General features: G+C 44.8%; 1 protein-coding gene across 7 annotated transcripts, besides 1 other annotated feature; it reads right to left on the bottom strand.

Moving 5' to 3' along the window:
* Positions 1 to 270: 270 nt before the first annotated feature.
* Positions 271 to 1998: a mobile genetic element.
* Positions 1999 to 10114: 8116 nt separating this feature from the next.
* Positions 10115 to 22569, bottom strand: GABA-B-R3 (metabotropic GABA-B receptor subtype 3). Of its 7 annotated transcripts, none has more exons than NM_001298625.1 (11): positions 21711 to 21905; positions 18784 to 19783; positions 17884 to 18027; positions 17218 to 17493; positions 16434 to 16685; positions 15484 to 15846; positions 15085 to 15386; positions 14576 to 14714; positions 13392 to 13667; positions 12965 to 13283; positions 10115 to 12835 (listed from the first exon to the last, which is right to left on the bottom strand). In NM_001298625.1, the coding sequence occupies exons 2-11, from the start codon at positions 19393 to 19395 to the stop codon at positions 11601 to 11603; spliced, it is 3918 nt and encodes a 1305-aa protein (NP_001285554.1). In that variant the 5' UTR covers positions 19396 to 19783; positions 21711 to 21905; the 3' UTR covers positions 10115 to 11600. The 7 variants fall into 7 exon arrangements, with proteins under 7 accessions (NP_001285554.1, NP_722648.2, NP_001245826.1 ...); NM_164387.2 differs by lacking the exon at positions 21711 to 21905 and adding an exon at positions 22114 to 22569 and having other exon boundaries at positions 10372 to 12835; NM_001258897.1 differs by having other exon boundaries at positions 10372 to 12835.
* Between the last annotated feature and the right edge of the window lie 4768 nt (positions 22570 to 27337).

Genomic DNA, 27337 nt, shown 5'->3' with positions numbered 1-27337 from the left:
TGGGCGGCTGATGTTGAAAAAATTTGATTTTAATTGAATTTCTCATTTTCGGCGTGGCCTATTCAGGGGTTTTGTTGAGGGCCGTGACGTTGGCAAATTCAATTTGCCGCTAAATGAGCTAAATGCGATTAAACTCGGGCAGACAGACTGCACGGCTCCCCGTCCAGTTCGCCATATTAAAGCCGAGGTCGTCGAAGCCTCTTAGCTGGGCCAAATTGTATTTTGGCCAGGACCAGCAAGACAAGACCGCCTTTGCGGCATGTGTAACATACAGTCATGGTCAAAATTATTTTCACAAAGTGCATTTTTGTGCATGGGTCACAAACAGTTGCTTGTGCAGCAAGTGGGGGGAGGTGAAATGCAAAAAAACTTTTGCTTTTGCAAATTCAAACCTATGCAGAGTCAGATGAAAGAAGAATTGAAAAAATAACTGTTCCTATGCGCAAGGAAGAGGCAAATGAAGAGATCTTTATCAGTTGTCAGAAGTATTTGCACACGGTTTCGTCGCATCACAATTATTTTCACAACGCAATTTCTTCTTCAGTGATTGGTTTAGAGTGACAAGTGCCGGTTTGTTTGCTTAAATACATTTAAATTATTGAATAAAAATTAGATTTAATCATTTTCCTATTACAGTTATTAAATAAAATGCCCAAAACAAAAGAGTTAACAGTTGAGGCCCGGGCTGGTATTGTTGCTAGGTTTAAAGCCGGTACACCTGCGGCCAAAATAGCTGAAATATATCAAATTTCGCGTAGAACTGTCTACTACTTAATAAAAAAGTTTGATACAGTTGGCACATTAAAAAATAAAAAAAGATCAGGCCGAAAACCTGTGCTGGACCAAAGGCAATGCAGGCAAATACTTGGAGTTGTGGCGAAGAATCCTAGTGCCAGTCCGGTAAAAATTGCCTTAGAATCAAAAAATACAATTGGCAAACAAGTTAGTAGTTCTACAATTCGTCGCAGGCTAAAAGAAGCTGATTTTAAGACATACGTTGTTCGCAAAACGATTGAGATCACACCAACCAACAAAACAAAACGTCTTCGATTTGCGTTGGAATATGTTAAGAAGCCTCTTGACTTTTGGTTTAATATTTTATGGACTGATGAGTGTGCATTTCAGTACCAGGGGTCATACAGCAAGCATTTTATGCATTTGAAAAATAATCAAAAGCATTTGGCAGCCCAGCCAACCAATAGATTTGGTGGGGGCACAGTCATGTTTTGGGGATGTCTTTCCTATTATGGATTCGGAGACTTGGTACCGATAGAAGGAACTTTAAATCAGAACGGATACCTTCTTATCTTAAACAACCATGCTTTTACGTCTGGAAATAGACTTTTTCCAACTACTGAATGGATTCTTCAGCAGGACAATGCTCCATGCCATAAGGGTAGGATACCAACAAAATTTTTAAACGACCTTAATCTGGCGGTTCTTCCGTGGCCCCCCCAAAGCCCAGACCTTAATATCATTGAAAACGTTTGGGCTTTTATTAAAAACCAACGAACTATTGATAAAAATAGAAAACGAGAGGGAGCCATCATTGAAATAGCGGAGATTTGGTCCAAATTGACATTAGAATTTGCACAAACTTTGGTAAGGTCAATACCAAAAAGACTTCAAGCAGTTATTGATGCCAAAGGTGGTGTTACAAAATATTAGTATTGTATTTATATAAAATAAAGAAATTCTTATGTTGAAATTAGATGTTAAGCTGAAATTTACTAAATTAAGTTGAGTGAAAATACTTTTGAAGCGCAATAAACATGTGAAAATACTATTGACAACTTGCATGCATATTTTCTTTTGCTTTAAGCTTTGTACTATGAACCGTTATCTTTCGTATTTCTTTTCGACTACCTTCTGCATAGATCAAGCTAAGCGATAAGAACTATTTCAGGCAAATCGGACAACAACAAGAAGAAATATAACAAAAAGAAGTTGAAGTTTGCAAATATTGTGCGTTGTGAAAATACTTTTGACCACCTCTGTATGTCAGATGGCCGGACTTGGCCTAAATCAATACAATTGTTTGGACCCAGTTACCGCAGCTCCGCACTTGGTCCTTATTTTCCTTGTCCAAGGGACGATGTCAACAAGCGGCGAAATGAAGAAAACAATAAGCCGAAAACTTTTCTTCGTCCTCGAAGATTCGATGCCCTGAAAACTACGCTAGTGGGCAAAATATATTTTTATGCTGCGATATATTTTAATGGAATTCAGTTTGTGACAAGTACGAAAGTATTGTACAGATTTCACGTTTTATAGAATATACTAAGTTCGAATCAATTTCGTTACTATCGAGAGTCTCTTATTGGAATAGGGAAATTGTTATGAAAAGAGATTTCTCTGGAAGAAGAAGGGTTTCAATATCAGGGACATTGAATACCATAAAGATAAATGATTTTGGCAGCCTGTGTTTGTGTTTCCGCTTACACTCATATGAGAACAAAATGATCTATAAAATACGTTTAATAGGTATTTAAAAACAATGTTATTAGAAATTGTGATTCTTGCCAATTTATAGAGCTTAGTTTTAAAAGGCTGCACCATAAAATGAATGAAAACGTGAAAAGAAATGAGATTCTAATTAAAACTCTGAGATGACAAGCTCAAGAAATAGTTTACTTAAATTAAGAAATATCTCGCAATAATAAATGTAAATATCTTTAATTACTCTAACTACGTTAAACATTTGGTATGCTAGAGAATACACACAGTCCACTTGATTGTCGGCCGCCAAGGGTTCATCATTTAGTTGGCTTACCCTTTTTTGGGAGCCATCTCTGTGGGCCATGGATTTGCATCTGGCTCGAGAAACGACCGACAACAAGTTGTTGTACCCGCTCCTTAAGTCCTTTTTGTGTCTGCGCCTTGGGTTTTTGCCAATTGCCGCCGCAGGACAATGGGAAGCCCAGGCGGTCAGGAGGGAGTCGAGAGAGGAGCGGCAAGGAGCCAGCAAGCCAAAGAGTTAATAAAAAGTTGTCGTCGAGCAAGTTTTGCCTTGTATTTCCTCGGTCAGATCTCCCCTTCCTCATCCTTCGAATTCACTCTTCCATCGCTTCGTTGTTTTATGGGGCTTCCGAAGATTCAGATTCAGATTCAGATTCAGCGGCTGCAGCGTCAGCATTTCTATCGCTTCAGCTGTTTGTTGGTTTTCCACTTTTCACTTTAGTGAGTGGGTGGCCTGGGTGGCCTGGGTGTTCTGGGTGGCCTGGATGGCATCGCGTGCTGCTTGGCCTGTCTTGCGGCACTGCGTTTCGTTTCTGTTTTTATTTGCATACAATTTGCCAGTTTATGGCCGTCAAGAGCTGGCCCTGGTTTCGTCCGCATCGGGGTGTATATAGACACACATATACATCCCCTGCCCCAGCGCTTCGCAAATATATGTTATTTGTATTTATTGATTTCCAAGTGAAAACATTATTGAGGTTGGCCTCGGCTCCGTCATGAAAATTGTTGCGTACCCAAAGCAAATTTGCCCTTGCTGTAGCTGTATGTAGCTGTATGTAGAAAATGTCGAACAACAAAAGGACTTCATTATTATTGGCTTCATTGTGCGGCTGTGTATGTGTGTGTGTGTGAGTATGTGTGTGTGCGTGTGTCTGCCAGGATGCCAGGCCCATCGTGAGCTGGCAAACTGATTAAATTGAATTTCATATGCAAAAGGTGAAACTCAATCAAGAAAACATAAAGGCGCTGCACACACGAAATAAAACCTGGCCGTACGCATAATTTGTAATAGTCGAGAGTCTAAAAACACATCAGACTAATTGTGATTTTTCAATGAAAAGGCCATTAATTTATAAATAAATAATTGCAAACTACCTACCGTCAAAGACTCGGGTTAGAAAACGCATAAATCATTATTAGCAAGGAAATGCTTTTACCAGTTAGTAAGCCCATCTATTATTTTAATGGCATTCGGGCGGCAGACCTGATGCATTACTACATTATATACCAATCGAATATCGAATATTTAGCTCCGAAAAGGTCTGACGTTTTTCTCTCTCTGCAAGTATTAGTGGCCGGATCTATCTGGATGTGTGCGTATGTGCGAGTGCTCAGATTAACCAAAGCCAAGGCAGGGCTTTGCGGCTTTGTTGTGCGGCAGTGATATGCCCCACTCCTCGACCTTCCACCTTCCACCTTCCACGCTCCTCTGCCACCTTCGTAACCTTTGAGGTTGAAATTAATAGCAAAATGGAAATTAAAAGGCACTCGGCCAGAGCAAAAAGGAAAATGCTGCGAGTCAGGGGTGAAATTGAATGACTCGCACTCGCCTGACTGAAAAGCTGCAACTTTGGGGGGCATTTGGGGTTCTTCCCACAGCCATTACCAATTGTCCCCTTGCCCGCCCGCTGAATGCGGCATACTTAAAAGTGAAAGCCTTCTTCGCATGTCCGTTGTTGCTGGTTTTATGTTCATAGCTCGCATAGGTGATAATTTCATTTGGCCAAATCAAAACCTGAGACTCTCACACACTCGCAGCAGCCAAACTGAGCCTCATACATCGAGCTAATAAAATTTTAATGAAATTACGACGACCTTCACTTCCTCCTCTCGACCCTTCGTGTAATAATCACGGCCGAAAAATTTTATGCCGCCTACGTGGCAAAACACTGAACCACCGAAAAGCGGAACCGCCGAAAAGGGGAATTCAAGTGGAGCATAAAAGGAGCTATTAGCCGCCATATTTTCCCCCATTTTCCCACTCCAGGAAACCTTTTCCCACTTCCTCTTTACCACCGTTTTTCCCGTTCCTAGCCTATTTGCGACGTTGATGGCACGCACATTTCGCCAGGCATTTTGTAAGTGCACTGCTAAAAAATCAGGTGAACTTAGAGATTAGAATGATGTTAAAATGTAGTTTGTTACTTAAGGGACGCAAATTTACTAACCATCCAGTTATAAGGCGTAGTTTCCTTGAGAAACACATTCGTTTGATTGTTGCATTATCTCTTCATATTTGAGCCATTTTTCAGTGTGCGTATCTGTGTGAGTATGTATGTGTGCGGAGGCAGTGGGCGTGGCACCGTTGTGTGTGTGAGCGAGCCTGCATTAATGATGCATTGCATCTGCCATCCCGCGTGCCAGCTTAAAACGCTTCGCGTCGCTTAATTAGAGGTGAACTGGGGACGGGGCCAAAGGGAAGTTCGGGGCACGTGCATTTTAACTGACTTCTTGCCCCGTAATTGCAAAGGAACACAAGTTTTGATTAAAGTTTGTCCAAACTACACGGAGTTTACCAGCCAGCGATGAGCGGGAATTATTGACACTGCCATCATTTACTTAAAGATAGGAATGGAACTTTGGCGTGAAATGCAGACAGTGCTTTTAAATTGTATGAGGTATTTTGAAATTGTAAAAATTTTCAAAAGAAACTCATCATTATTTATCCATCAAATTTCTGGCATATTTGGTTTAGCTAATGCCTTTTGTCAGCTCGGCTCATCTCTGGCTGGAGCATTACGCATACGCCGCGTGAGCGACGGAAAACTTTTCCTGCAGTGACGTCTAATTAAAACTTATTTTTGCAGTTTGCAAGACAAAGGGATGACTTCTACACCCCGCCAACCATTTTACAGCCTGTGTTTTTGTTGATTATGTTGACGCCAATGGAAATATTTATCAAGTCATAGCGTTGCAGGTGCAATATGTGGCGAATATATGGCGTGATGCCGCTGCGGGCAAACAATGCAGATTACGCATACGCCATGTGTTGCATGTTTGGCTGTGGCAAGCGCGTGTCAAGTTGTCTTGCCAAAAAAAGTTAAATGAGGCGGAGCGCAGCGAAACTTTGACGCTGATTTTGACACGTTTGGCTTAGCTTTTCACCTGTGTTGTGGATGCCGCCTGTTCTAATTAAAATTTCACCAGCTGCTCGAAATTAATGTGTTTAAGTTGGGTTTAACGGACTGCATTTAGTGCTGCACTTTCTGGCTCGCTTAAATATCCGGCTCTCCAATGGATTCTTCCCTATCCTTCCGATCCAGAAGCTCCGAGGACAAACATTGCGGTGGCCAGGACTCGGACCGGGGCGACATCTAATGACCGCACGGCTCGTTTGCTTCATTTGCACTGAAATGGATGCACAACCGCAAATCAAACACAGTAAACTGGGCTGAGACCGGGTTGAATTGGCAGAGGGAGCCCAGGGCCCAGGGCCATGAGAATTGAGAAATTTCCAGGAAACATTTTGACAGTTGAACTCTCGGCCCGGTTATTTGATCTCCGTTTCTGGGCAGCTAGCTCTTGATTTTGGCCATTTCTTTTCGGAAGGCACAGTTTCGGTTTTCAATAGAAATGCAAATCGAATTCCGTTCCACTTCGACGAATCCTGACATTGGCAGGGTAATCCGATCATTAAGTGCGTGCGACAGATTGAAGGAGAAATACTTAAATAGTTGCACGAATGTGAAAAGCCTTGGACAGAAGTTAGGTGACTTTCTTAGAGGTGCCTGGTAAAATAATTGAACTCATCAAATGCAGAGTGCACGAAACCTGAGCGCATTCAAATTCCAAAGGCAGTGGATTATCTGTTATTCAAGACCAGATCGAGAGTAAAATATACTAAATCAAGTTGGCTGCCACATAGACGTGCCATCCAATCAAAATGTGGACGAGCAGATTGGACAGCAAATATTTCCAGCTTTTCGCCAGATTTGACGGAATTGCTAATGCTTAACCGAATCCTTGAATTTCTGTTATTTTGTGGTTCATTACGTTCTGGAGCGCAAAATCAACGCTGCCTCGCATCTTGGCATCGTCCCCGAAGTTTGCATTTGGCTCGATAAACTCGCACATACTCACATAGTCGATAAACTCGAGCGCAGACACGTACGACAGTTGTTGTCGCGCCTTCCCGAAGGACTCCCTTACCCTGAGATTTACCCGGCACCGTTCTGCCGGCTGCTCCATCAACAGTTTGTGGCAGCTTGTTGAAATTAATCATTTGGCTGCCAAGACGCAGTCTTTGCCTTGCTTTCATACTTTTTTCGGGGGTATTTTAGTTTGGCTAATAAGTTTGTCATGCATAAAGGTAACACAAGTTTCTCTCCTTTTTTTCTGCCTGTTTCATCCCCATAATTTGCTGTGCCAGGACCAGATGAAAAGTCATTTCCGGTATCGGTTTATCGGATTCAATTAAAATGCTTCACTAGGGTATTTGAATTTTGGGCTTTCGATCGTCCACCTCCCGATTTTCCTAACCAGTTTCGAACGCTTCGCTCCCCCTCATCAGAGCCATCCATAGCAATCAGTTGGCTGCCTCGACTTGCTCCTTCTCATCTGTCGCCATGTTGCTACTTCCGTTTCCGCTTCTAGTTGGCTTTACGTGTGTGCTGTACGCTGTGTGCAGTGTGTCAACAACATTATGTTATTTCTTCGTCAGACGTGCGCATGTGTGAGTGCTGGCGTGCCACTCGCGTAATTTCCCATGGTAACTGAACATGCGAGTGCATCCTCCTCTCCATTCACATCCACTCCTGGTGGCAGCTGTTTCCTGTCTCTTCCAGTTGTCGCGACAATAACTGCGAAGATTTCTCCTGCATTTGTTTACAGCTCGCTTATAATAAATTGCAATCACGACTTGAATGCCAACAGCTCACCACTCGCCATTCCGCTGACTCTGATTGTATCTAACGGCGGCATTTGCATGGAAGCACACTTATTTTCTCCTCCCTCCCCTCGTGAGGATTTTCAATCAGCAACTCACTGGGCCAGAAATCCGTTTTCTGCTACTCGTTTACCATTTGCCATTTCCCGCTTTCCCGTTGTCGCTCGGCTGTGATTCCTTCGCCGCGATTCCCTCGAGATAACCAATTAGAACGCTCATGGCCTGGCACCTTTTAATCCAACTTCACTGCAAACAAGACCAAATGAAAAACTAAGGAGAAGGCTGTGCAGCGAAAATATTTAATGGAAATCATTGTTATTATGGATATTTTCCATCAATTTGTAGCTCATCTCACTTGAAACTTAATTTTCCATCATGGAAATTGAATGAATAAAATCAAATAAATTTGTGATTGACTCAAACGATTTAAGAGCATGTGTTTTTTGCTCTCAGTGTTCGCATCTCAATTAAAAGTGCGAATTGTCATCAGTGCGGAAAATGTTTAACGTGAATGTTTTTATGCCTGATTAAGCAGAAGGTCCGGGGATGAGACCCATAAGAGATCTCAACCTGTGTGCGAGCATATTTTGTCATTTCCAGCGCTGACAGCAGCCACGTACCAAAAAGAAAAAAGGAAAGTTGAACGAAATGCCGGAGGAGGGAAAACTTTTTTGGCCAACATTTCGGCGGCGCCTGGCTCTGGCTCTGGTTCTGGTTCTGGCTTTCCCCAAATTCCTCATTTCGCCCCCGGTTTTTCCATCATGATGCTGTTGGCTTGTTATGTGTAGCTGTTTCAGTTCACTCGCTCCTTTGAATTACAGGCAGTGCATGGCAGGCAAATTTATTGGCAAATTGGGAGCACAGTGGTTTCCTTTCATTTCCCTTTTCTTTTCTTTTCCTTTTTTTTTTTGCAGAGGCTGACAGAGGGGCACGTGTGTGCCTCCGCACTTGAGTGTATTTTTTACAGCTTGCTCTTTGTTTATGTTGTTTTTATTGATTGAAAATAACTTAGTGCCGTTTTATGAGCCACCTTCTGAAGGGGATAGGGGAATAAACTTGAGCGCTTTACGCCAAAGGTAAATAAAGTGCAAGAGTTTGTGTGGGACTGCTGGCTCGTGGGAATCATTGCAGCCCCTCGAGCATTGTTGTTAGCCATACACTCGCCGCCTCCGATGATAATCCTGAATAATTAGCGCGAATTGGCGCGTGGCTCCGCAGAGACGCTATCACCGCCGCATCAGGAGAGATCTGCTCACTTAATGCACTTTGGCATATGCGTAAATTGCCTTTGGCGCGGGTGCTAATTAAGTGGGCTTTGTGCCCTCGGGCCCAACTTTAATGAACCGACCGCAGAGCCACCGAGGCGAGAGCCACCAAAGAGGGTGTCCGGACAATGTGCGTGAGGCCCTTTTTTTGCGCGGGGCTCAACCTGTTGACCCAGCTGCCCATTTGTCAATGCGGGAGAAAAGCTGAGCCAGTGGCGTAGGTAGCGATTGACTCGAGGGGTTACATTGCGGGAATAAGATCCTTAAATCCTTAAAAAGGTAATCAAGGGGAATGCTTAAAGAGAATGATTTGATAATGATAATGGTATTAATATATTTTTCTTCCGGGAACGAAACTTGTTTCCGACCAATTGCACCCCATATATGACCACTGCACATGTTCCCATTTTTACTCATTTTGGTCGCTCTGCCTTTTTTCGGGACCTGTCTCCGGCTCCAACTTGACCATATTAATTAGCTTGATTAAAATTAATATTTGCGCAACTTTTGCGACGCCACGAAATGTTGTCGTCGACGGAATGGACCAGAAGCAAATGGGGATGTGGATTGTGGAGGGCAGCAGCTGTGGCAAATATGTGCAATAAATAAACATTTCGCCGCTGTGACAGCCCTTCGGGCAAAAGGTACTCCAACTGTAATAAAGCAAATACAAAGACAGCAGCTCCGTTTTATTGAGCGGAAGCGGAGCACGACCTGCGACCCCTGATCCCTGACCACCAACAGTGAGCCAAGTGGCAACAAAGAGCGCGGGGATAAATTCTGGTGCGTCAGTTTGGGGCGATGGAAATTGGGGAGTGGAAGCCACTGAATGGAGCCATGAAAAATGTTGGCGTATTCATTCGTTTCGGCTACGAGTGTCACCATCACATCTATCCCGAGCCAATCTTGTGAACTGGGAAAAATATTTAGTCGAATGTAATCATTTAAAATTCAAAATAACACATAAATCATTTTATTAATCAGTTAAATAGTATTATCTTTTTAATAACTATTTACAACGATTCCAAGAGAACGACATAAAGAAAAAAAGTATTTCCTTTTTTGCATGCACTTTTTCGCTCCGTGTTGTCGTCACTGTTTATTTGGCCGATTTCGTTTCATGTGCTTTTTGTTTTACGAGCACAAAGATAAATTCATACGCCACCAAACTCGCGAGGATCTGCGGATAGAAAGTGCACGGAGCCAAAGGAGCCGGGCTCAGGTTAGGTGGACCGCCCGGCGATTCGGTCATCCGATTTATTTATTTATTTATTTATGGTAACAAATTGCAGCGTCAACTTAATCACCGAACTCTATTAGTCTCGGTGGCCATTGTGCAGGATCCAGATCCAACTCATTTCACGGCTTTGTACCAAGTCATTTCTCTTGGCCCGCCCGACATTTGTATCTGAATCCGAGAATCTGCGAATCTGCAGCGGTCCCGGTTCCCCCGAGGCGGCACTCAATAAAACAAGTTTAATTAATTAATCATTATTCTGGCTTGGCATTTCTGCTTAGACTTTTCTGTTTATTCAAGTTATCCGAGTGGGTGGGAAGGTGGACTTTGGATTGTTGGAGTGTGGCTCGAAGTCGATTGGGATTACAATGCTAAAACTTACGACTTAGTCTTGAGCAGTTCTCAAGTGTTCTGGCTCTCGCCCCAAACATCTCTGGACTCTTACATGATTCAAGGCTAGTCGGCGATGATTAATCATACTCACTGGCTGCCAACCCCTACTCTACTCTGACTACTTTGGTTCTGGTTTTGGATCTTGGCTGATGCTAGGTTCTAACTTTAAGTACGATTCTTAGTATTGCTCACTGGATACACTGTAGATACACCGCAGATACAGCCGTCCTGCGGCGGCACAACAACAAGAAAACAAACGCTAATGCAGCTACTTACGACTAGGAGGATGATTAGTGGCAAGGGGTTAAGGAGCGGGTTAATCACAACTGGCTGGGAAACTGAAAGTGGCCGACAAGCGCATCTACTTAACCTAGATGATGGTCCTACGCGGCCCAGGGTCAATCACATTGCGGAGTAGGTTCTACACAGAGAGATGCGATTTGGTCAAAAACTAAGCTTAAACGACCGCGATGTTATCTTATCAATTAAAACGAAAAAAATGGAATCAACATTTTTATAGACCCATTTAAAGAGCTATCATCTTTTTTCACCGAAATACTTAAGGAAATAATATGCATGCTTAGTAAAGGAACACTACACTAGGTCTTAAGAAATGATTATCAAGAAGTAAACATTTGGCACCCCGAGGCGAATACTGATACTGGTAGTTTTTAGAAAACTTTGCTGATACCGAAAACTCGCGAATTAAGATAAATTCTAACATTGCACAAATTTCTTAGTTTACATTGTAAATTTTGTCTACTTCTAGGCAGAGCACAATGTGCCTGCAATTTTCTCCGTGTTGTTGATTCTGCTAAGTTCAGGAAAATGACTAGCTATGTGAACTTGACTTGAGGAGGGAGGGGGAGGTTCGTATCGTGACTTATCTAGCGTTTTACCCTAATGCATTTGATTGCTTTAAGCTGATGATTGGTCAGTTGCACACGCGCTATTCTGGGGCAGATTTTGTGGGCGTGTCGTAAAATAATTGCTTGGTGTTTCGCTTCTAATTGACGAGGACTTGGACTTGGATTTGAAGTGTGGACCGTGTACAGAGTGGACAATGGACAGGGCATCTTATTTATTCGGTGCCATTCGCAGGCGCCTGCTGCTCCTCTTCCTGGGAATCGCCGAGGGAAAGCCTCGACTTGCCCGCTGTTTCCATCGATTTCCAGGTGCCTCCACTGGTGGCCTGCTGCAGCGAAATGCGAGGTATGGACTTGCAGCTGCCCAAGATAGAGGTGCTATCTCCGGGACGGTCCTCGGATTCGGCCAGGGCGCTGAGACTGCAAGTGGGCGGCAGGATGCGGTGTGGAAAGCGTGGCGAACCCCTTACCCTTTCCCTTAAACTGGGTGGCTGCTGCACCACCGAAGGTCTCCGGTTGCTGGGCAATTGGAAGTTCACCTTGGTCTCCAGCAGTTTCACATACTTTCCACCCAACGTTTGGTCCCCCTGTTCACCGCCAGAAATAGTGGGGATAGGCAGGAAATTCGGATCCTTGGTAAGGTGATCCAGGTGAGTACCGCTTTTGGTCAATGAACCCCTATGGATGGGCTTTAGGTGGTTACCATTCGGGTGGGAGGACGCCTCTGAGGGAATGGAATCCTGATTTGGATTATTGTATATGGCATTGCAGGACGCCGTTTGAGAGGAGGGAATCAGGCGGGTGAACAGTCCCATGTGCGATTTAAAGGCCGCCTTCAGACCCTTTTGGTCCGCCAAGCTGGCGGTGGATCCCTTGTTGCTCGAAGTGGTGCGAGAAAATATCCCTCGTAATCGGTTTATCAAGCCCGTCTTAGCCTCCGTGGCCTGCTGGTGGGCTAAACGGAGGTTAATCAAGTCCTGTGCAGGCAGGCAGGCCTCCTCTAATTGGGGCTGGGAGGCAAAGGTAACAGAACGCCTCATCGGGATCTGCATGTACTCTGCTGACGGCCAACTGGCCCGTGGAATCACAGGAGGCAGCACGGAAAGCAGGAGATTGGGCAGTATTCCCGAGATACTTGGAGTTCTGTTTTTACTTGCAGCCGGAGTCTGCGAGATGCCACTGGTTACCGTCAGTTCTGGCTTTAGATGACCTCCCCCAGTTAAGAGTGATGTGGACGACGAAGTTGTGGTGGAGGTGGTGGTTAGTCCCGACTCGAGTAGCCTCTCCAGCTTTCGAATCTCGGCGTCCAGAGCCTGGATTTCCTTCTTATAGACCCTGTTTTGCACCTCCACTCGATACTGCAGTTCTCGGCGATCATCGACCACGAATCGGCGTGTGTTGCACTCCATCTTAAGGCCCATACTGTGGATAACCGGATCGATAATATCGTCTGAGGGAGAAGGAGAGTTCCCAAAGGATTAGGACACAACTTTATAAAGGTTCTAGAAATTAGGAGACTAGAACTTAAAAGTATTTCCTAAGTGAGCAAGATCTTATTGCACCTTCAAGCGCTACTTACTTCTTGCCCAAATATCATGGAGTTTTGGGATGAAAAGCAGACAAAGGGTTGCAGTGGTGCTGGTTAAAATCAGAGCTGTGATTGTGATGAAGGCCAGGGTGACTCGCTCCGAAATCAAGTTGGCCAGCACCACGACGATGGCGCTGGTGATGACCACACTGTATACAGACACTCCGATGTACTGCGAGTCATTGAGAGCAGGTATTTTTACGTGGCGCGTCTCCCAGGCCATATAGACACCCACCACAAGAAGAAGGCCTTTGTAGGCGTACAGGACACTCAACCACGTTTGCGTGTGCTGCGAACGGCAAACTTCAACCTAAAATAGATAGATAGATAGATATTCATAGATTCTAAATGAATTAATACTTTTTCAACATAATTAAAAGTAATCTGATAATTTGAAGCATATTAATATTTTTCTTACCTGAGGCTGGTAAACGACACTTCTATCAGTCGCACTGATCTCGAGCGTCAGGTTGTGAAGATGGCGCTCCATTGGATCGGTGACCACCCAAAGGGTTACGAGCAGCGCATCCACCAGAAGCAATCCGCCGACGAGCAAGATCAGTTGAATGTCCTGCAGCATCTTGTCCTTGAAAACGCTGCCGGTACGAGTGAATATCCGATGCACTCTGTAGGTCTTGGCAAACATCGATCCAAAGGCCAACGAGAATCCGGCGGAGAGCAGATAGACGCGGGCCTGGTGAGCATGATAAGCGGATGACGGGGAAGTTCAGGTTAGGGAGAAAGTACTGTAGTAGCAGCAGCAAAGTAACACACTAAGTGTCATGTCAGGCAGACCCAAAGAAAACAAGCCGGCGGCAACAATGGGGGAAACAAGTCATCAATGGACCACAATTCTCAGAGTGCTTGAGACTTTGTTGTGCGTTTCAAATTTATGCAAATAAAGGAATATCACAAAAGTTGTAAATTTCCGTGTCATGTGTTTGCATTTCCCTGCCACAAGCCTCAACAAAACAAAAACAAGCAGGCAACTGGAAAAGCGGAACGACAGTAGAAGTGGTTACAGAAACAGAAACAACAGCGACCAGCAAATTTCCCAGGAGTGGCGTTCGAGGCAGTTGTTAAGGGGGTCAAAGTGGAAAGGCGCAGATCGGGATAGAAGAAAGCTCGTCAAACTTGACTTGACTTCTGGCTTAAAGAGCAGCAGATTTGCAGCGAAACCGAACGGCTATTTATAGCCAGCAGGGGCAGTCGTGTATCTTGAAAAGACACGCGGAATAATCAATATTCAGTTTATATAATCCACTTTAAAATAATAGAAATTAACAAAAAATTGCCACAATTATCAGTAATTTTTATACTTCGCAGGCTATTTTATCGCCATCTTCGTGTATACGAATACGACAATTAGTTCAAGCAATATTTCTTTCAGTGAATAAATAAAGCAAACACATGAGCGCGACTCGAAAGTTACCAGCCTGAAACTGAAAGTCATATTTGATGAGGACCCCACATGCTTGCTTACACACAGAAGCCCGTCAAAGTCAAACAAAGACGGCTGAGAGGAAAGGCGGATGAGAATGCGGATTCGGATAGGAATGGCGATAGGGATGGGGATGTCGGAGCCGAAGGATAACAACTCACCGTGCAGACCGTTGCGAAAGAGTCCTCCGCCGAGGGCAGCGTCGAGTGGTCCAAGCCCAAAAGGATGACGGTGGCGTACACAAAGATGCAGCCCACTGCGGTGATGTTGCTCAGCTTCGGGCTGGAAAGTTTAATTGCCCTGTGGAGTGAGAAGGGGGATGGTCATGGTTATAAGCTGAGGCGCCGCAATCCTTTGCAGAGAAAGTGCAGAGTAACCGTAGAATGCGAAACATATATACGAACTCAACTAACGATGGGTCAGAAATACAGCTGGAAAGCCAAGCAATTACTTCACTTCAAAAACCGAAACAAGTCACATGTGTAATGGGTTCAATGGGTTGAGCACCGAAAGCAGTTAACTCATCATGGAATATAAAGAAACAGCCCGCACAAATTCTCTTTTATATGGCCACTAAATATTTTATAGTCGTTTAATGAAAAATAATATATTCAAACAATCAGGGCCCATAAAAAGAGTAAGCCAATAATTTATGTACTTATCGCCTTACTTCAGCTTCCGAAAGTGCAGATTGAACGCCAGGAAGGCGATGGCCAGAGCGATTCCCACGCTGGAGAGGGTGGCGATGGTGTAGAAGGCCAGTGGAGCGATGGTCGCCACCCGCAGCTTGAACACCCGCTTGGCGATGGGTACCTGCCCGCTGTGCCACTTCACCGGCCGGCAGCGGGGACACCGGAAGTCCAGGGCATCCGTGGCCGGATAGTAGAGGGCCACCGGTTCCAGCAAACCGCGCTGGATTTGATAGAAGGCAGTGGTGCCAACGCGATCTGGGCCGCTGAAGGAAACGGGGCCCTACCAAAAAGAGAAATACTCGTGATGAACTAGATTTAAGAACCTTAGGATCAAAGTTAAATGGGTTGGATGATTTCAGTTGAAAGAGATAACTCACCGACACTCCCAGGAAGTGGAGCTTGCCCATTTGCTGCAGGAACTCCCAGGCCATGTCGCTGCGGGTGTAATCGAATCCGTCCAGCTTCGACTGCTCCTCGTTCCGCCGCCAGTGCTCCTCAGCGGCTCTCAAGGCCAGGGCGATGGCCCACACGGCGTCGTAGGTTTGCGGCGCGTACTGCGAGATCGCCTCCGGAAAGAGGTGCCCTCCGCTGGTGCCTCCCACGCCCCTTCTCCTCCGCCGACGAGAGTCAGATTGCGTTGCAGCGATACTGATCCTGGAACCATAACCGGAGCCAAATCCATCCTGGCCGTGGAACTGGGCGGATTGCTTGCGCAGCTGGGAGTTGAACATGTGATTGTTCTGCGAAGTGGAAACGCGATTAAACAAGCCTCGAATGCCGCAGAAATGTCGCCAGTAATGAGATTGCCTATGGCAGCTACCACTCCTGCCCCAATTTCATGACCAGCACTAAAAGAGCCATAAAAACGCGTCTGCGATGGTGAATGCGAATGCGATGACAGGCCGGACTTAGGGGGCTTCGCACTTGGCAATCACCATCGCCATCGCCATTGCTGAAACCATCGCGAAACGCAATCGCAGCCTCGGGATTGTCTAATCAAATAAATCATTTCATTTCGGACACGCACAGCAAGACGGACAAGACAGGACAACGAGAAGGACAAGATAGTCGTCTCTGAATAAAAAAAAAAAAAAAAAAAAACGGGGAATAAAAGTTTCGGCAATTCTGGAAAATGTTGCTTGAAGCTGCCTTTGAGAGTTGGGTTCAATCCAATTTGGATCCCGAAATTTATATGCATGTATAACTTAACAACAATCTATTCTTGAAATTCATCTTTACGTTAATCTCATACTGTCATGAAATTAATTTATTTATTTTCCCTTTAATATTGAATGATATTTTCTCGCAGTGCACCTCCTCAACTTACCAGTCCACTATAGCTGACGTTATTTCCAACGATGCTGTTGTGCGTTGAGACCACGATGAGGTTCTCGACGGCCAGCTGCAGTTCGTGGTTAGAGCAGGCGGTGCGCTGGTCCGGCCACCACGGAGCCCCCATGCTCTCGTGGAGGATCCAGGCGTAGTCCGCCCCGAACATTCGAAGCCTGTAGGCCTCGCACAGGATCTGGGGGGCCAGCTCCTGCGAGAAGCTGCCGATGATGATGCGCGTGTCCGTCTCCTGTGGCGATACGAACGAAACGGAACGGCATGTGCCCATTTGTCATTTGTCATCCTTCGATTAGCACAAGTGCCAATCCACACTCAAAAAAAATGGGTAACAATCATCATGCTGATAGAGGGTCTCTAGGCGATGTGGTCTGCTAATGAAACATTTATCCATGCGGACTGGACGAACAAAAAACTTGAAGATAAACTCAGAGAAATAAGTTAACGTAAAAAACGTAATTATAATCATACATATGAACCTTTTTTTTAAAAACTTACTAAATTAAGTTGCCAGGCAAATAAATTGGTCTATTTAAATATTCCCCAAATACGTTCATTTTCATATTTGTTCATGCATAAGCTTTTAATATAAACAGAACAGCGCTAGCACCATTTTAATTTAAACATTTTCGAAAATTGAAATTTAGTTAAATTTAATGTTGGTTTTTCAAACAAATATTCATAAATGTTTACGTTTATACGTTTGCGTATACGAGTATAAAATAAAACGAAAATGTGTATTTAAATGGCCATTTGTTGCTCACCCTAAGTAGCAGCAGCTGCTCCTTGAAGTCGGTGGCCGCAAAGGTGATGGTGGCGGCACAGGATATGTTGGCCGCCTCCAGTTCGGTGACCAGGTTGTTCACCGCCAGCGAGTGAACCTCCTCGTTCTGCGAGAAAGTGGTCACCGTGCCCCAGCCAAACTTCCGAATGAAAGCGATGCGCGCCGGATTGTGTGAGGAGTCCGGGGCCACCGTCCTGTAGAAGTAGGGGAACTCCCGCCTGTCGCTCAACGCCGGCGATGTGGAACCGAAGGATACCTTTCATCGAACGAAATCGTTAGACTATCTCTACCGTACATGGGGTCGCTTAAAATGCAAGACACGCATCAAGAAATCCAGCCCTCTAGGTCATGTGTCTTCCCAGTTTCCCCACTCATTTAACACACGCACCGCCGAAATGAAACTTCAAAGGCCAAATGCAAATGCTCTAAGTGAATTTGTGGACCTCATAATTTGTGGGCTGTGGAAATGTTTATGGCTCAAAGGTTTATGGGGTGCTGGAATCGGCTGGATTCCGCAGCATTTATGCTAATCGAGCTACGCACGTGAGTTGATTAGATTTTTGAGAAATTGCCCGATACGAGGAGTTGGTTGGATGAACCGAGCGAGCTGGATTATTTGCATTTTAATCAGTCGCAGATGACTCACCTGCACGATGTTCCAGTAGGGCACCACCTTCGCCAGGCTCTCGGTGACCTCCGAGCAGGCCGATCCCAGCAGCATCACCATCCTCGTCGAGGGCTGTGTGTAGATGGCGTGGAAGAAGCGATCCACGCCCACTCCAGGATCACACTGATTGTCGGAGAAGAAATGTGTGAAGAAACGGAGGAGCAAAGGACACCACATCAGAGATGAGTAATAGAGGGGGCAGGGAAAATAGCAGTGGCAGAGGCCGTTGCTCGCTGACTCGTTTCGACGCAATAAAAAGGCAACATGATGGCGCAATAAACATTTTTAAAATGTCGACTTTTAGAGAGGCACAGCCGGAGATGCGGCTCCAGATATGACAGTCTGTTTAAGGTCGATGTGCATATGCATACACTTAAAAAAATCGTTTGAAAACCTAGTTCACTAAGTGCTGACATCACAGTCGAGGTATTACGTATTGACGGTTTAATTTATCAGAAACTAAACTACTATTATGCATTTTCTTTTTTTTACCATCAATTAATTGTAGCTTTAATACACTACTGCACCAAGTTAAAAATGATTGCAGGTAAATAGTTTACATTGTTGGTAACTTAGTCAGTGGCATTGCTTTTCTTCAGTGACAGTGTTCTGTACATTTGCGTGCCCCATCAAAACCGGCAACGACTCATCGCAATAAAAGCGCGAAAGACGGAAGGTTGATGACATATTTGCCTCTCTTTTAGGGCCACAGCCGCAGCTGCTATCCGCACTGTTCTTGTTGTTGCAGATTTTCTTATTAAGTTTTAATGTTGCACGCGCTACTGAATGAAAATTCAATTTCGTAATGGAACAGCGACGCCTAGAAGTGGCGCCCAACGTGGGGCATACGGTTACGCCACGTAGAAATGACATTCTCACCTGAGTATCGTTGGTCACGAGCTCGAGGGTGTAGCCCGGCAGCAGGCGCTTGCGGTTGATGTGCTCCACGGCCATGGTGGCAGCTCCCAATTCGCTCAGACCATCCGGACGTGGTCCCCGCGATGTGGACAGCTCAAAGAGTCCGAGCAGCACGATTTTGCCATGATTGCGCTGCATTTCGGCCGGCGACATGCGGCGTTCGCTTTCGAACACCTGGTTGACCTTCAAGTATCGCTGCCTGGGGGGCAGATTGAGGAGGTGGTGGGCGTGGGAGGCATTGGTGCTTCCGGGCAGATTGCTGTGCGAATTGAGGCGCTGCTGCCGGCGTTTGACTTTCGTCCGTTTGTACTTCCAATCGGAGCGCGGTGGAATCGGAGTCCCCCCTGCAGTCACAGTCGATGCCGATTCTCCGGGTGGCGAGCTGGATGGGCTGGATGTGCTAATTGAGGCAGCACCTGGCCTAATTGCCTCGTAGCCCAGGGCCTGCAGCTCGGCTGATGACTCCATGGCAGCCGCTGCCGACGTTGCCCAGGCAAGGGCCAGGACTAGCCTCAGTCCCACGGCCGGCCATGGACCGTATCTGGTCCCTTGGACCGGTTGAATTATGCGCATCCCGTCGGCAATGGCCAATGGCCCATTAATCACCAAGGCATTTGAATCGTCGGCTATCAGAGGCTGCAGCAACAAACAAACACGAGCCACACAGCACAGGACACCGGAATATATATCGCCTTTTTATGCACTCTGCCGACAGGATACGCTTATCGTTTCTCTTCCGACGAGCGGCTCTTCCTTCTGCTCCCTCCTCTTGTATCGGCGTCAATTTTATCGCCTTTTTATTGGCCTCACTTTTGCTCGCATTTTGTATCTTTTTGCACATTCACTCTGCACAGCAGTCGACCATAAAAGTATGCAATGCAAAGGACTTTCTCGATAGGTCCGATTGACAGGATTGGGTAACACGGGAAAAAACTACACGCCATTCGCTAACTTTCAGTCACTTTTCGTAGAAAAAAATGCTTATTTTTATTATGCACTGTTTATTAAGGATTAACACAATTTAGGTGAATATTTATTAGTATTTTGCTGTAGTATGTGATTTTATTAAAATGTAATTTGAATCTACATATGTATATATATGTATATATGTGAAAACATTGATTTTTTCATGAGAATGTGAAAGGGAATGTTAATGGAAATACCGAAACAAATGTCTAGGGAGGCATAAAAAGGCATTTCACACCAATTTGGCAGTCGAAAGGATTATGACGAAGGCTTCGATGATATGGACACACCGCGCCGCTCACGTCTCGTCCCATGACTTGTTATGTGCCTGCCACTTGGCCATTATTTTTTATGCTAATGGCCAAACATTTTGCGCTTTCATTGCGGGCTTTTGGACTACTTTTTGTCGAGTCTCACGCGCCACAGATTTCTGTGGCGAACGTTTTTCTCTGTATGCGCGCGTATGCATAATTGTTTCAAGATTACCAACTTGCAGTCCCTTTGCCGCTTTCCCGCTTTTCCACCGCCCACTTGCCTGCACCTAAGCCCACTTCATAGACGCTTTCCTTCGCGCTTTCTGCTTTTCCCACAGCACGCTTTTCGCTGTTCGCCTAAAATAACTTTTTGGCACATTTCGCTGTGAAGCGCAGCCCGCTTTGTTTTGTTCTCAGAACAGTGGCGTGCCCCGAAGGGGGTTCCAGTCCCACTTAACCCCTCCTTGCCACTCCTTAACCCCTGGGTGCACCACCTACAGTTGACATTTGGCCTCTACTAACCCGTTTGCACAGGGCTACTCGTGCAACTAACAACTCATATTTGTACGTGCACTGGCGGAAAAATTATGGAGTTCGCCAGCTATTTATACCGGGTTCTATGAGACCTTTTTCATTTAACACAAATTGTTTGTTGTCATTTAAACAAGTTGTCTGGTGTGATTAAACATATAAGCTGTAAGGGCAATTTATAATTGCTTTAAATTAAACAAAACAACATGAGTGGTTGTTTAAGTTAAGCTAGCTTATCATATTATCAATATGGACAGCTTTGTTTAGAAATTAAGTTGCTAAGAGTAGCACTGCGTAGCACAATTTGGTCCATTGACTATGACCGAGCAATAACTATGCGAAAACACTTTAACAATCAAATCGAATTAATATATTTCATTCAGCAGCCTAATTTTTCAAGTACAAATATACTTGAGTGGCTATTATGTTCTTTAAATGGCTAATTCCCTTACATTTGTATGTTATACATTATTATGTAAGCCTACTTATGCAATAAATTTCACTCGACGCTTTTTTTTTTGCCAGTGCAGTGCACATTTGAGTGTATGAATATTTAGCTGCTGCTCTGCTCTAGTCCTTTCTATTATTCTGCCATATTTCACAATTGTTGCCGTGGTATTTAAACCTGCACTTATTTATGGCCATGTGTGTGTCGGCCCCCTTAGCTCCGCCCTGCCGCTTTTGGCCATCGCCCGCTTTAGTTGTTATTTTCATGCTTGACATAAATTATGCAAAATGCTGGCTGCATTTGTAATTCAGATTCCATACTTCGCTGTTCATCGTGTGTAAACTGCAAGCTGCAACTACTGGCAAGCTGGTGGCAAAAAAAAAAAAAAATGAAAAGCCAGAAGAGCTGATATGGAGTGTGCACTTTGCCCATTCAGAGATCCAGAGATGCCATCCGAGATGCGATGTCAGAATGCCTGATGCGATTTGTTATGCAGCCAATACTCAACTGCAGGCGGATGAGACGGGTGTGGGCAAAATAGCTTTGGGGATTTCCACAGGGATTACCACAGACAATGCAGATCCGCTTTTTCGGGTTCACTTAACTAAAACGAGTATTGTCTCTGCTCAGTCGTGGGAAATTACATTCATAAATATTGCGCATACGACACTGGGCACAAACACACTCACACTGGCACACAAATGACAATTTATTGGCATATCATACATATTCAAGCCATAATTTCATTTGTTTTATTTAATTTGCCATTTCGGCATCAAATCACGCACAACGACGACGATGGTTGCTTATATCTTTCGAGGGTTTTTATCCGGGTCTTATTTCACCGACTGCGAAGTGCAACCGACGAGCTCCAGACCGCAACTGTTGGCCGCCGTCCAAGTCGCGCTGCTTTTGTCTGACGAATCGCAGATTGAATGGGCATCCTCCACGGAGGCTGGCTTTCAACTTCCATCATCCACCTTCAACCGGCTTCTCGCTCTCTCCGGCGACATGGAGTGCGCCTGCGCGGCAGAAAGCGCGCCAAAATTTCATTCATGAAAAACAAAGTCGGAGTTGGGGGCGCTCGGCAACACAAGCAACAAGCTGTGGCAATTGAAAACTGTGCTGGCAAAGTTTATATTATGTAAATTAATGCCCAACATGAAACTAAATAATTTGCAACTGTTATAATGAAAAATTCATTTATCCCGCTGCCAGAAGATTTCGAGAAAAGAGGACAGCTGTCGATTCGCATTGCCTTTGCTCGAGGAACGAATAATACAGAACAATGGCGAACTGACTGACGAGGACACTCTTAATTATGGCTGCATTGAGTCAGTCAGGCCGTCTGAAATAGAAGTGTCCGCCTTGGCATTTGTTAAACGTTCCATTTCCAGCTGGGAGAAAGAGTCGATGGGAAGTTCTTTGGCGTTTCCCAGCTCAACTGGGCTTGCATAATGCGCCCGAGTTTATTTTCCCTTCCGTTTTCTGGCTGGCCTTTTGCTTGGGGTTTGCTTTTGTTTTCATTTCCCCTATTGAGCTGCAATGAAAAATAATTTGATTTGATTGCTATTCCTCATCATTCTCTCCATCCATTTCCACATCCATCCGCTTTCAATGACCTCCATTCAAAAAATTGTAATTAATTTTCTGGCCCTCAACTACCCGCCACCAAATTCATGTGGAGAGCTGCATGCGAGTGGAATGGTAAAGTTGATTTTATGAGCTGCCAAACTGCAGTTCGCACAAACTCACAGCCTGTTCAGTACTCTTTGCTCGCTCCACGGTCGGGCAATCCATTTGCAAAAATGATTCAATTCAATTCACTGTACACAGCAAGAAATGCTATTTAAACTCAAGTCGTATAATGTTATATATCAAATATATACATATATGGTAAGGTAGGGACATTGAATGAAGTTGGCAATCACCCTCAAAAAAGAACTTCAGGGAATTTGTCACTGTGTATGACCATGTAAGGTGACTCGATAGTGGAAATGGGGGGAGCAACGAAGATAACGGGCGAGCCAAAGATTGCGATTATCGCCACTTGACTTGAGTTCCAGCCTCCTCGGCGCCATCCATGCAAATTTGATGACACCTCCTCCTCCGCTGCCCACCTACCCGGCGGCTTCCCTGCTCGGGCGCCAAGTGACAGAAAGATACAGCATCCATTGGATTCCCGTGCTTTCAGCTACAATGGCAGTGCAGTGGGGATTGCGAATGGGAGTGGGATTGGATTGCGACTTTTGTTTGGTTCCCTTGGTTCAAGTTGGCAAATAAAATGCAATTACACCGCAAAACTCAATTTCAAGTGTCAAAAAGTTGCACTGCACTTAAGAAGTTAGTGATGTTGCGACTGTTGACTGCCCCGTAGCCCCCTTAACCCCTCTATGAAAGCGACGAAAGGCCAAAGTTGAAAGCTGGGGCACAAAGCGGATTATGGGCACAACGCCTGCTGGAGGAGCAGCCCGAAATAAATCCCGAATATGACATCCTCACCAAGGAAGGCCCGCTGCAGGATGGATATCCCTGATAATTTATGGTCCAAATGGGCGATATATAGGCCGTGTTTCGTTTATGTTTCTCTTTGCCTGCAAACTAATTTGCCACCGATGGAAGGGGGGCTGAAAGGTGGACGTAGCGATTGCCCGTGTACAAACGGCCTCCATTTGCATTTTAAATGAGCTGGCTGGAAAACTTTTTACAATGCCACTTGAAATGTCGGAGTAACTTCTCTCAGGCGGGTGCTTGGAATACGGCATGAAGATTGGACTACACCTACACCGTATTATAATAACAAATATTTGCTGAAGAGAGAAGGCATAACAAATAGGAAGTAATGCTTGCCTTCTCTACAGGAATTTAAAAGTGGTTTAAGCTGACGAAGTGCTCTGATTGTTGTACAAATCGAATCAAGATTAAGTGTCGTATGAAAGCAATCTAGGAATTTTAGCTGTGTGAGGCCGGATTAAGTGAACTGGATCTGTGTGTTGATAAAGGGTATTCACTGTTCACATTGACTGACCAACCGTTGGCTTGACAACTATCTGTTGTTTGCTCGTTTGTCTCGTTTGGTTCGTGTGTCTCGCTTTGTTTGCGGACACTTGGCAAATTGGCAGCTTCCCCAGTTTCAGGCTCCTGGAACCGAACTTTTGGGCAGGACGAGTCAAAACAGTTTACACGTTCCGCTTTCCACTGACACTGTCACAGCTGGAACACATGGCGTATGCGTAATTTAGTGCTGCATACTTTGCGGCGCAAATTTGCACTTTTGTGACTTGTTTAGCTACCCTCTGCCGATGTCTCCGCCTCGACAGCACTTAAAATCAGAAATTCAATTATCTCCCAAACACGCACTACCCCACATTCTGCTCATTTTCCACTTCTTCCACACAGGTCTCCCTTTGGAGCGAGCCTGCTTCCATTTCACACGCTCATTTCACACCTGCGCGCCTTTTCAAGGTTGACAAAGGAATCGGTAGGGCAAGGCAGTTGGCCGAGGAAGAGGGGCAATGTAGGGCACTCTCAACTTTATTGTCCCTCGGAGTGTTTAGTCAACAGTTGAAATAGCTGGGTTAAGCAATTTGATTCAGCCAAATCCCTTTCCACTGCGTACTAGTCAGGATTAAGACAATTCTAAGAGGTAAGTAATTTGAGGCAGTTTTATACAGAGTGAAAATATTCGAAATTCAGCTGGATTTCCCCAGTCAGATTTTCAATTGCAGTCAGTCATTTGAAAGATCAATAACATTGTATACGCTCGGAATCAGCATCAGCTAATACAGACCAATACGGACAAGTGTAACTTTTTTTTTTCGGTGTGTAGGTAAGACAGACTTAGGTAAAGTTCTCGAAATCCGCGTCGCTTTCAGGGCAATTTAATTATAATTTTCTTCTTTTGGGGCCTGGTCTGGCGAAAAATTCATTATCGCCGGGGCAAATTAGCTTGAAAACAATTAACACCTGTTCGCCGGCTGCTCGTGGCAGGCCACTTCAAAAACTAACACGGCCGAGCCATTTACCATTTACCTTTCGCAGGAGCAGGATGCCTCTTCCGCCTACGCCTCTCTCTCTTATTCTAATGAAAAAAGTTGTACAAAAAACTTTTCAAATTACAACGGAAATCCGTGAAAATCCTTTTAACAAAGCACAACATGACCAGTCGGCGAAAGGGAGAGGGCGAAAAAGGGAGGAGCAGGTCTCCCTCCAAGCTGATGCTGATGTTGATGATGATGATGCTGCTGATTATGATGGCGCTTTAAACAGACATCGGCCCACATCTGCTGTAAGCCGGTACCCCCATCACGTGCAACCACCGCCGTCACCACGATAAACCACCGCCAGTTCCACCGGCTGTCGTCCATTTTTGTGTCGCGGTTTTTCCAAAAGAGGAAACGAGAAGCTGCGACTGTGACTGAAGCTTGCAAATTGAGTTAGTCGCCAGTTGGCCAGGAGGCACGGCACATAGAAAAAAGATCAATAGCTGTTCGATATATATGATTAACATTGTTTGTGTAGAGTTCCTAACAATTTCATTTTAGGTATGAAATTGATGAAACATTTTAACAGAAAGGCATCAATAGATGCCCCCTATTACCCCTCATCACTTGGGTTCTCTTCGATTCCCAAATACATTTTCACGCTCTTTCCCAAGTTTATTTATTGACTCCGGTTGAGCCCATTTTCTGATTCTCCTGATGTTTCCACAACAGCCGCTGCCGTCGGAAAACTTTATACTTTTAATGAAATATATTCAATTTTTCAGGTGTTACAAATATTTAACATTTCGCAACTTTCTGAATATGCCTCTCAAAGAGGGTGAGACAACACCACCAAACCATCCAGCCACCAAACCATCCAGCCACCCAACAACCCAACCACCCAACGCACCACAACTGTGGTCGCTGAGTGGTTTTCGCGCAAAAAGGTTCAAGGCGAAAAAAAGTGAAACATTTTAAATGTTAATTAAGAACGGAACAGAATCGGATAATTTGCATGTGCTCCGGGTTCCTGCCGCTCCATCCCGGTTAATTGGATTAGGTTCCGTTTGAAAGTTAACGTTTTCGGGTTTTCGCACCAAATTGAATTAGCTGGCCCAAAAGCCGAACAAAAACAGCACAAAAATCCACACACAATATTTTCGGCGGGCTGTAAATTCAATATCACTTGATTTATTTTGAGATCGGATTTGGCTGCTGATTGACACAAGCCATTGATGCCATGCACTCGAAACTAATGTTGAATTTTTAAATTTTGAACTTATAAAATAATTATATATTTACGTTTATGCTGAACATATAAGTTAGTGTTTTGCGAAATAAAGTTCGACTTTTATGGGAAAAATTCACGTATTCCACGTACCGAGAGAACACTGTACTAATATTTTACCCGCTGCGGCCGCTTGGTCTGTGAGAAATACAGACTGTTAAGTGCTGACGGCGAAGAGTCTTCTTTTATACCGACCAGCATCAATGTTGGGCCTTCAACTCTGTTCAACCAAAGTGAGTAAGCTCAGTTCGCCGGTTGTAAACAAACGACAGCTGTTGCATGTGGCACCCTTTATGTGCGTTTCGCTTTCCCCAGACAGCTTTTCCTTAGCCGGGTCGCGAACCAGTTTATGGCACTGCCCCAGTATTCATACTGCCATAAATGAGTTAATAGCTAGTCCAATCGACGCAATCGTTCTCTCTGAAGAAATATTTCGGACTCAATGCTAATAAAATGATTAAGGAATTCCCAGAAATGCACACTATCTATTAGTAATACATCAGCATTGCCGGTTTTGTTTTATTTCATATAAATATCTAAATGTATTAGAATGAAGCATTGGTATTTCTTGATTTAGAAACAGTCCTAGCAGTTAGTAACTCTTAACGGTTAACTTTACAATATCTAGCGAAACAGGGATTAGAATGCATATGTGTGTGCAGTGCGTAGTCGGTGGTATTGTCGGCACTTGCGATGACGTCTCCTTTTGGTCCGCCGGGGTCAGGTGGCCGGGGGCAGGCTCCTTCACCTTTCGAACCCTAATTGGATTTTTGCGGCTCAACGGTCTGCTTATGTAAGGCAACCTTTGGCGGACTCCCCATCAACTATCGCTGATACAAGTTGGCACGCAATGTACCCATATCAGTGTTATTTTCCGTCTCCATTTATCTCTGCTTATGTATTATGTAAATTGGGCCTATAATGAGACCTATCATTTGAGGAAGCCAGATTGCGGTGGCCAATTTGTTTTTGAAAGCAATTCTCACACAGGTAGAATATTTCTATCTGCCCCTATCCCTTTTCCCCAAAAACAGTGCACCTGCAA

This window comes from Drosophila melanogaster, chromosome 2L (genome assembly GCF_000001215.4).
Source record: "Drosophila melanogaster chromosome 2L".
In the NCBI taxonomy this organism is placed as follows: Eukaryota; Metazoa; Arthropoda; class Insecta; order Diptera; family Drosophilidae; genus Drosophila; species Drosophila melanogaster.
This window is presented reverse-complemented; position numbering and strand designations above follow the sequence as displayed.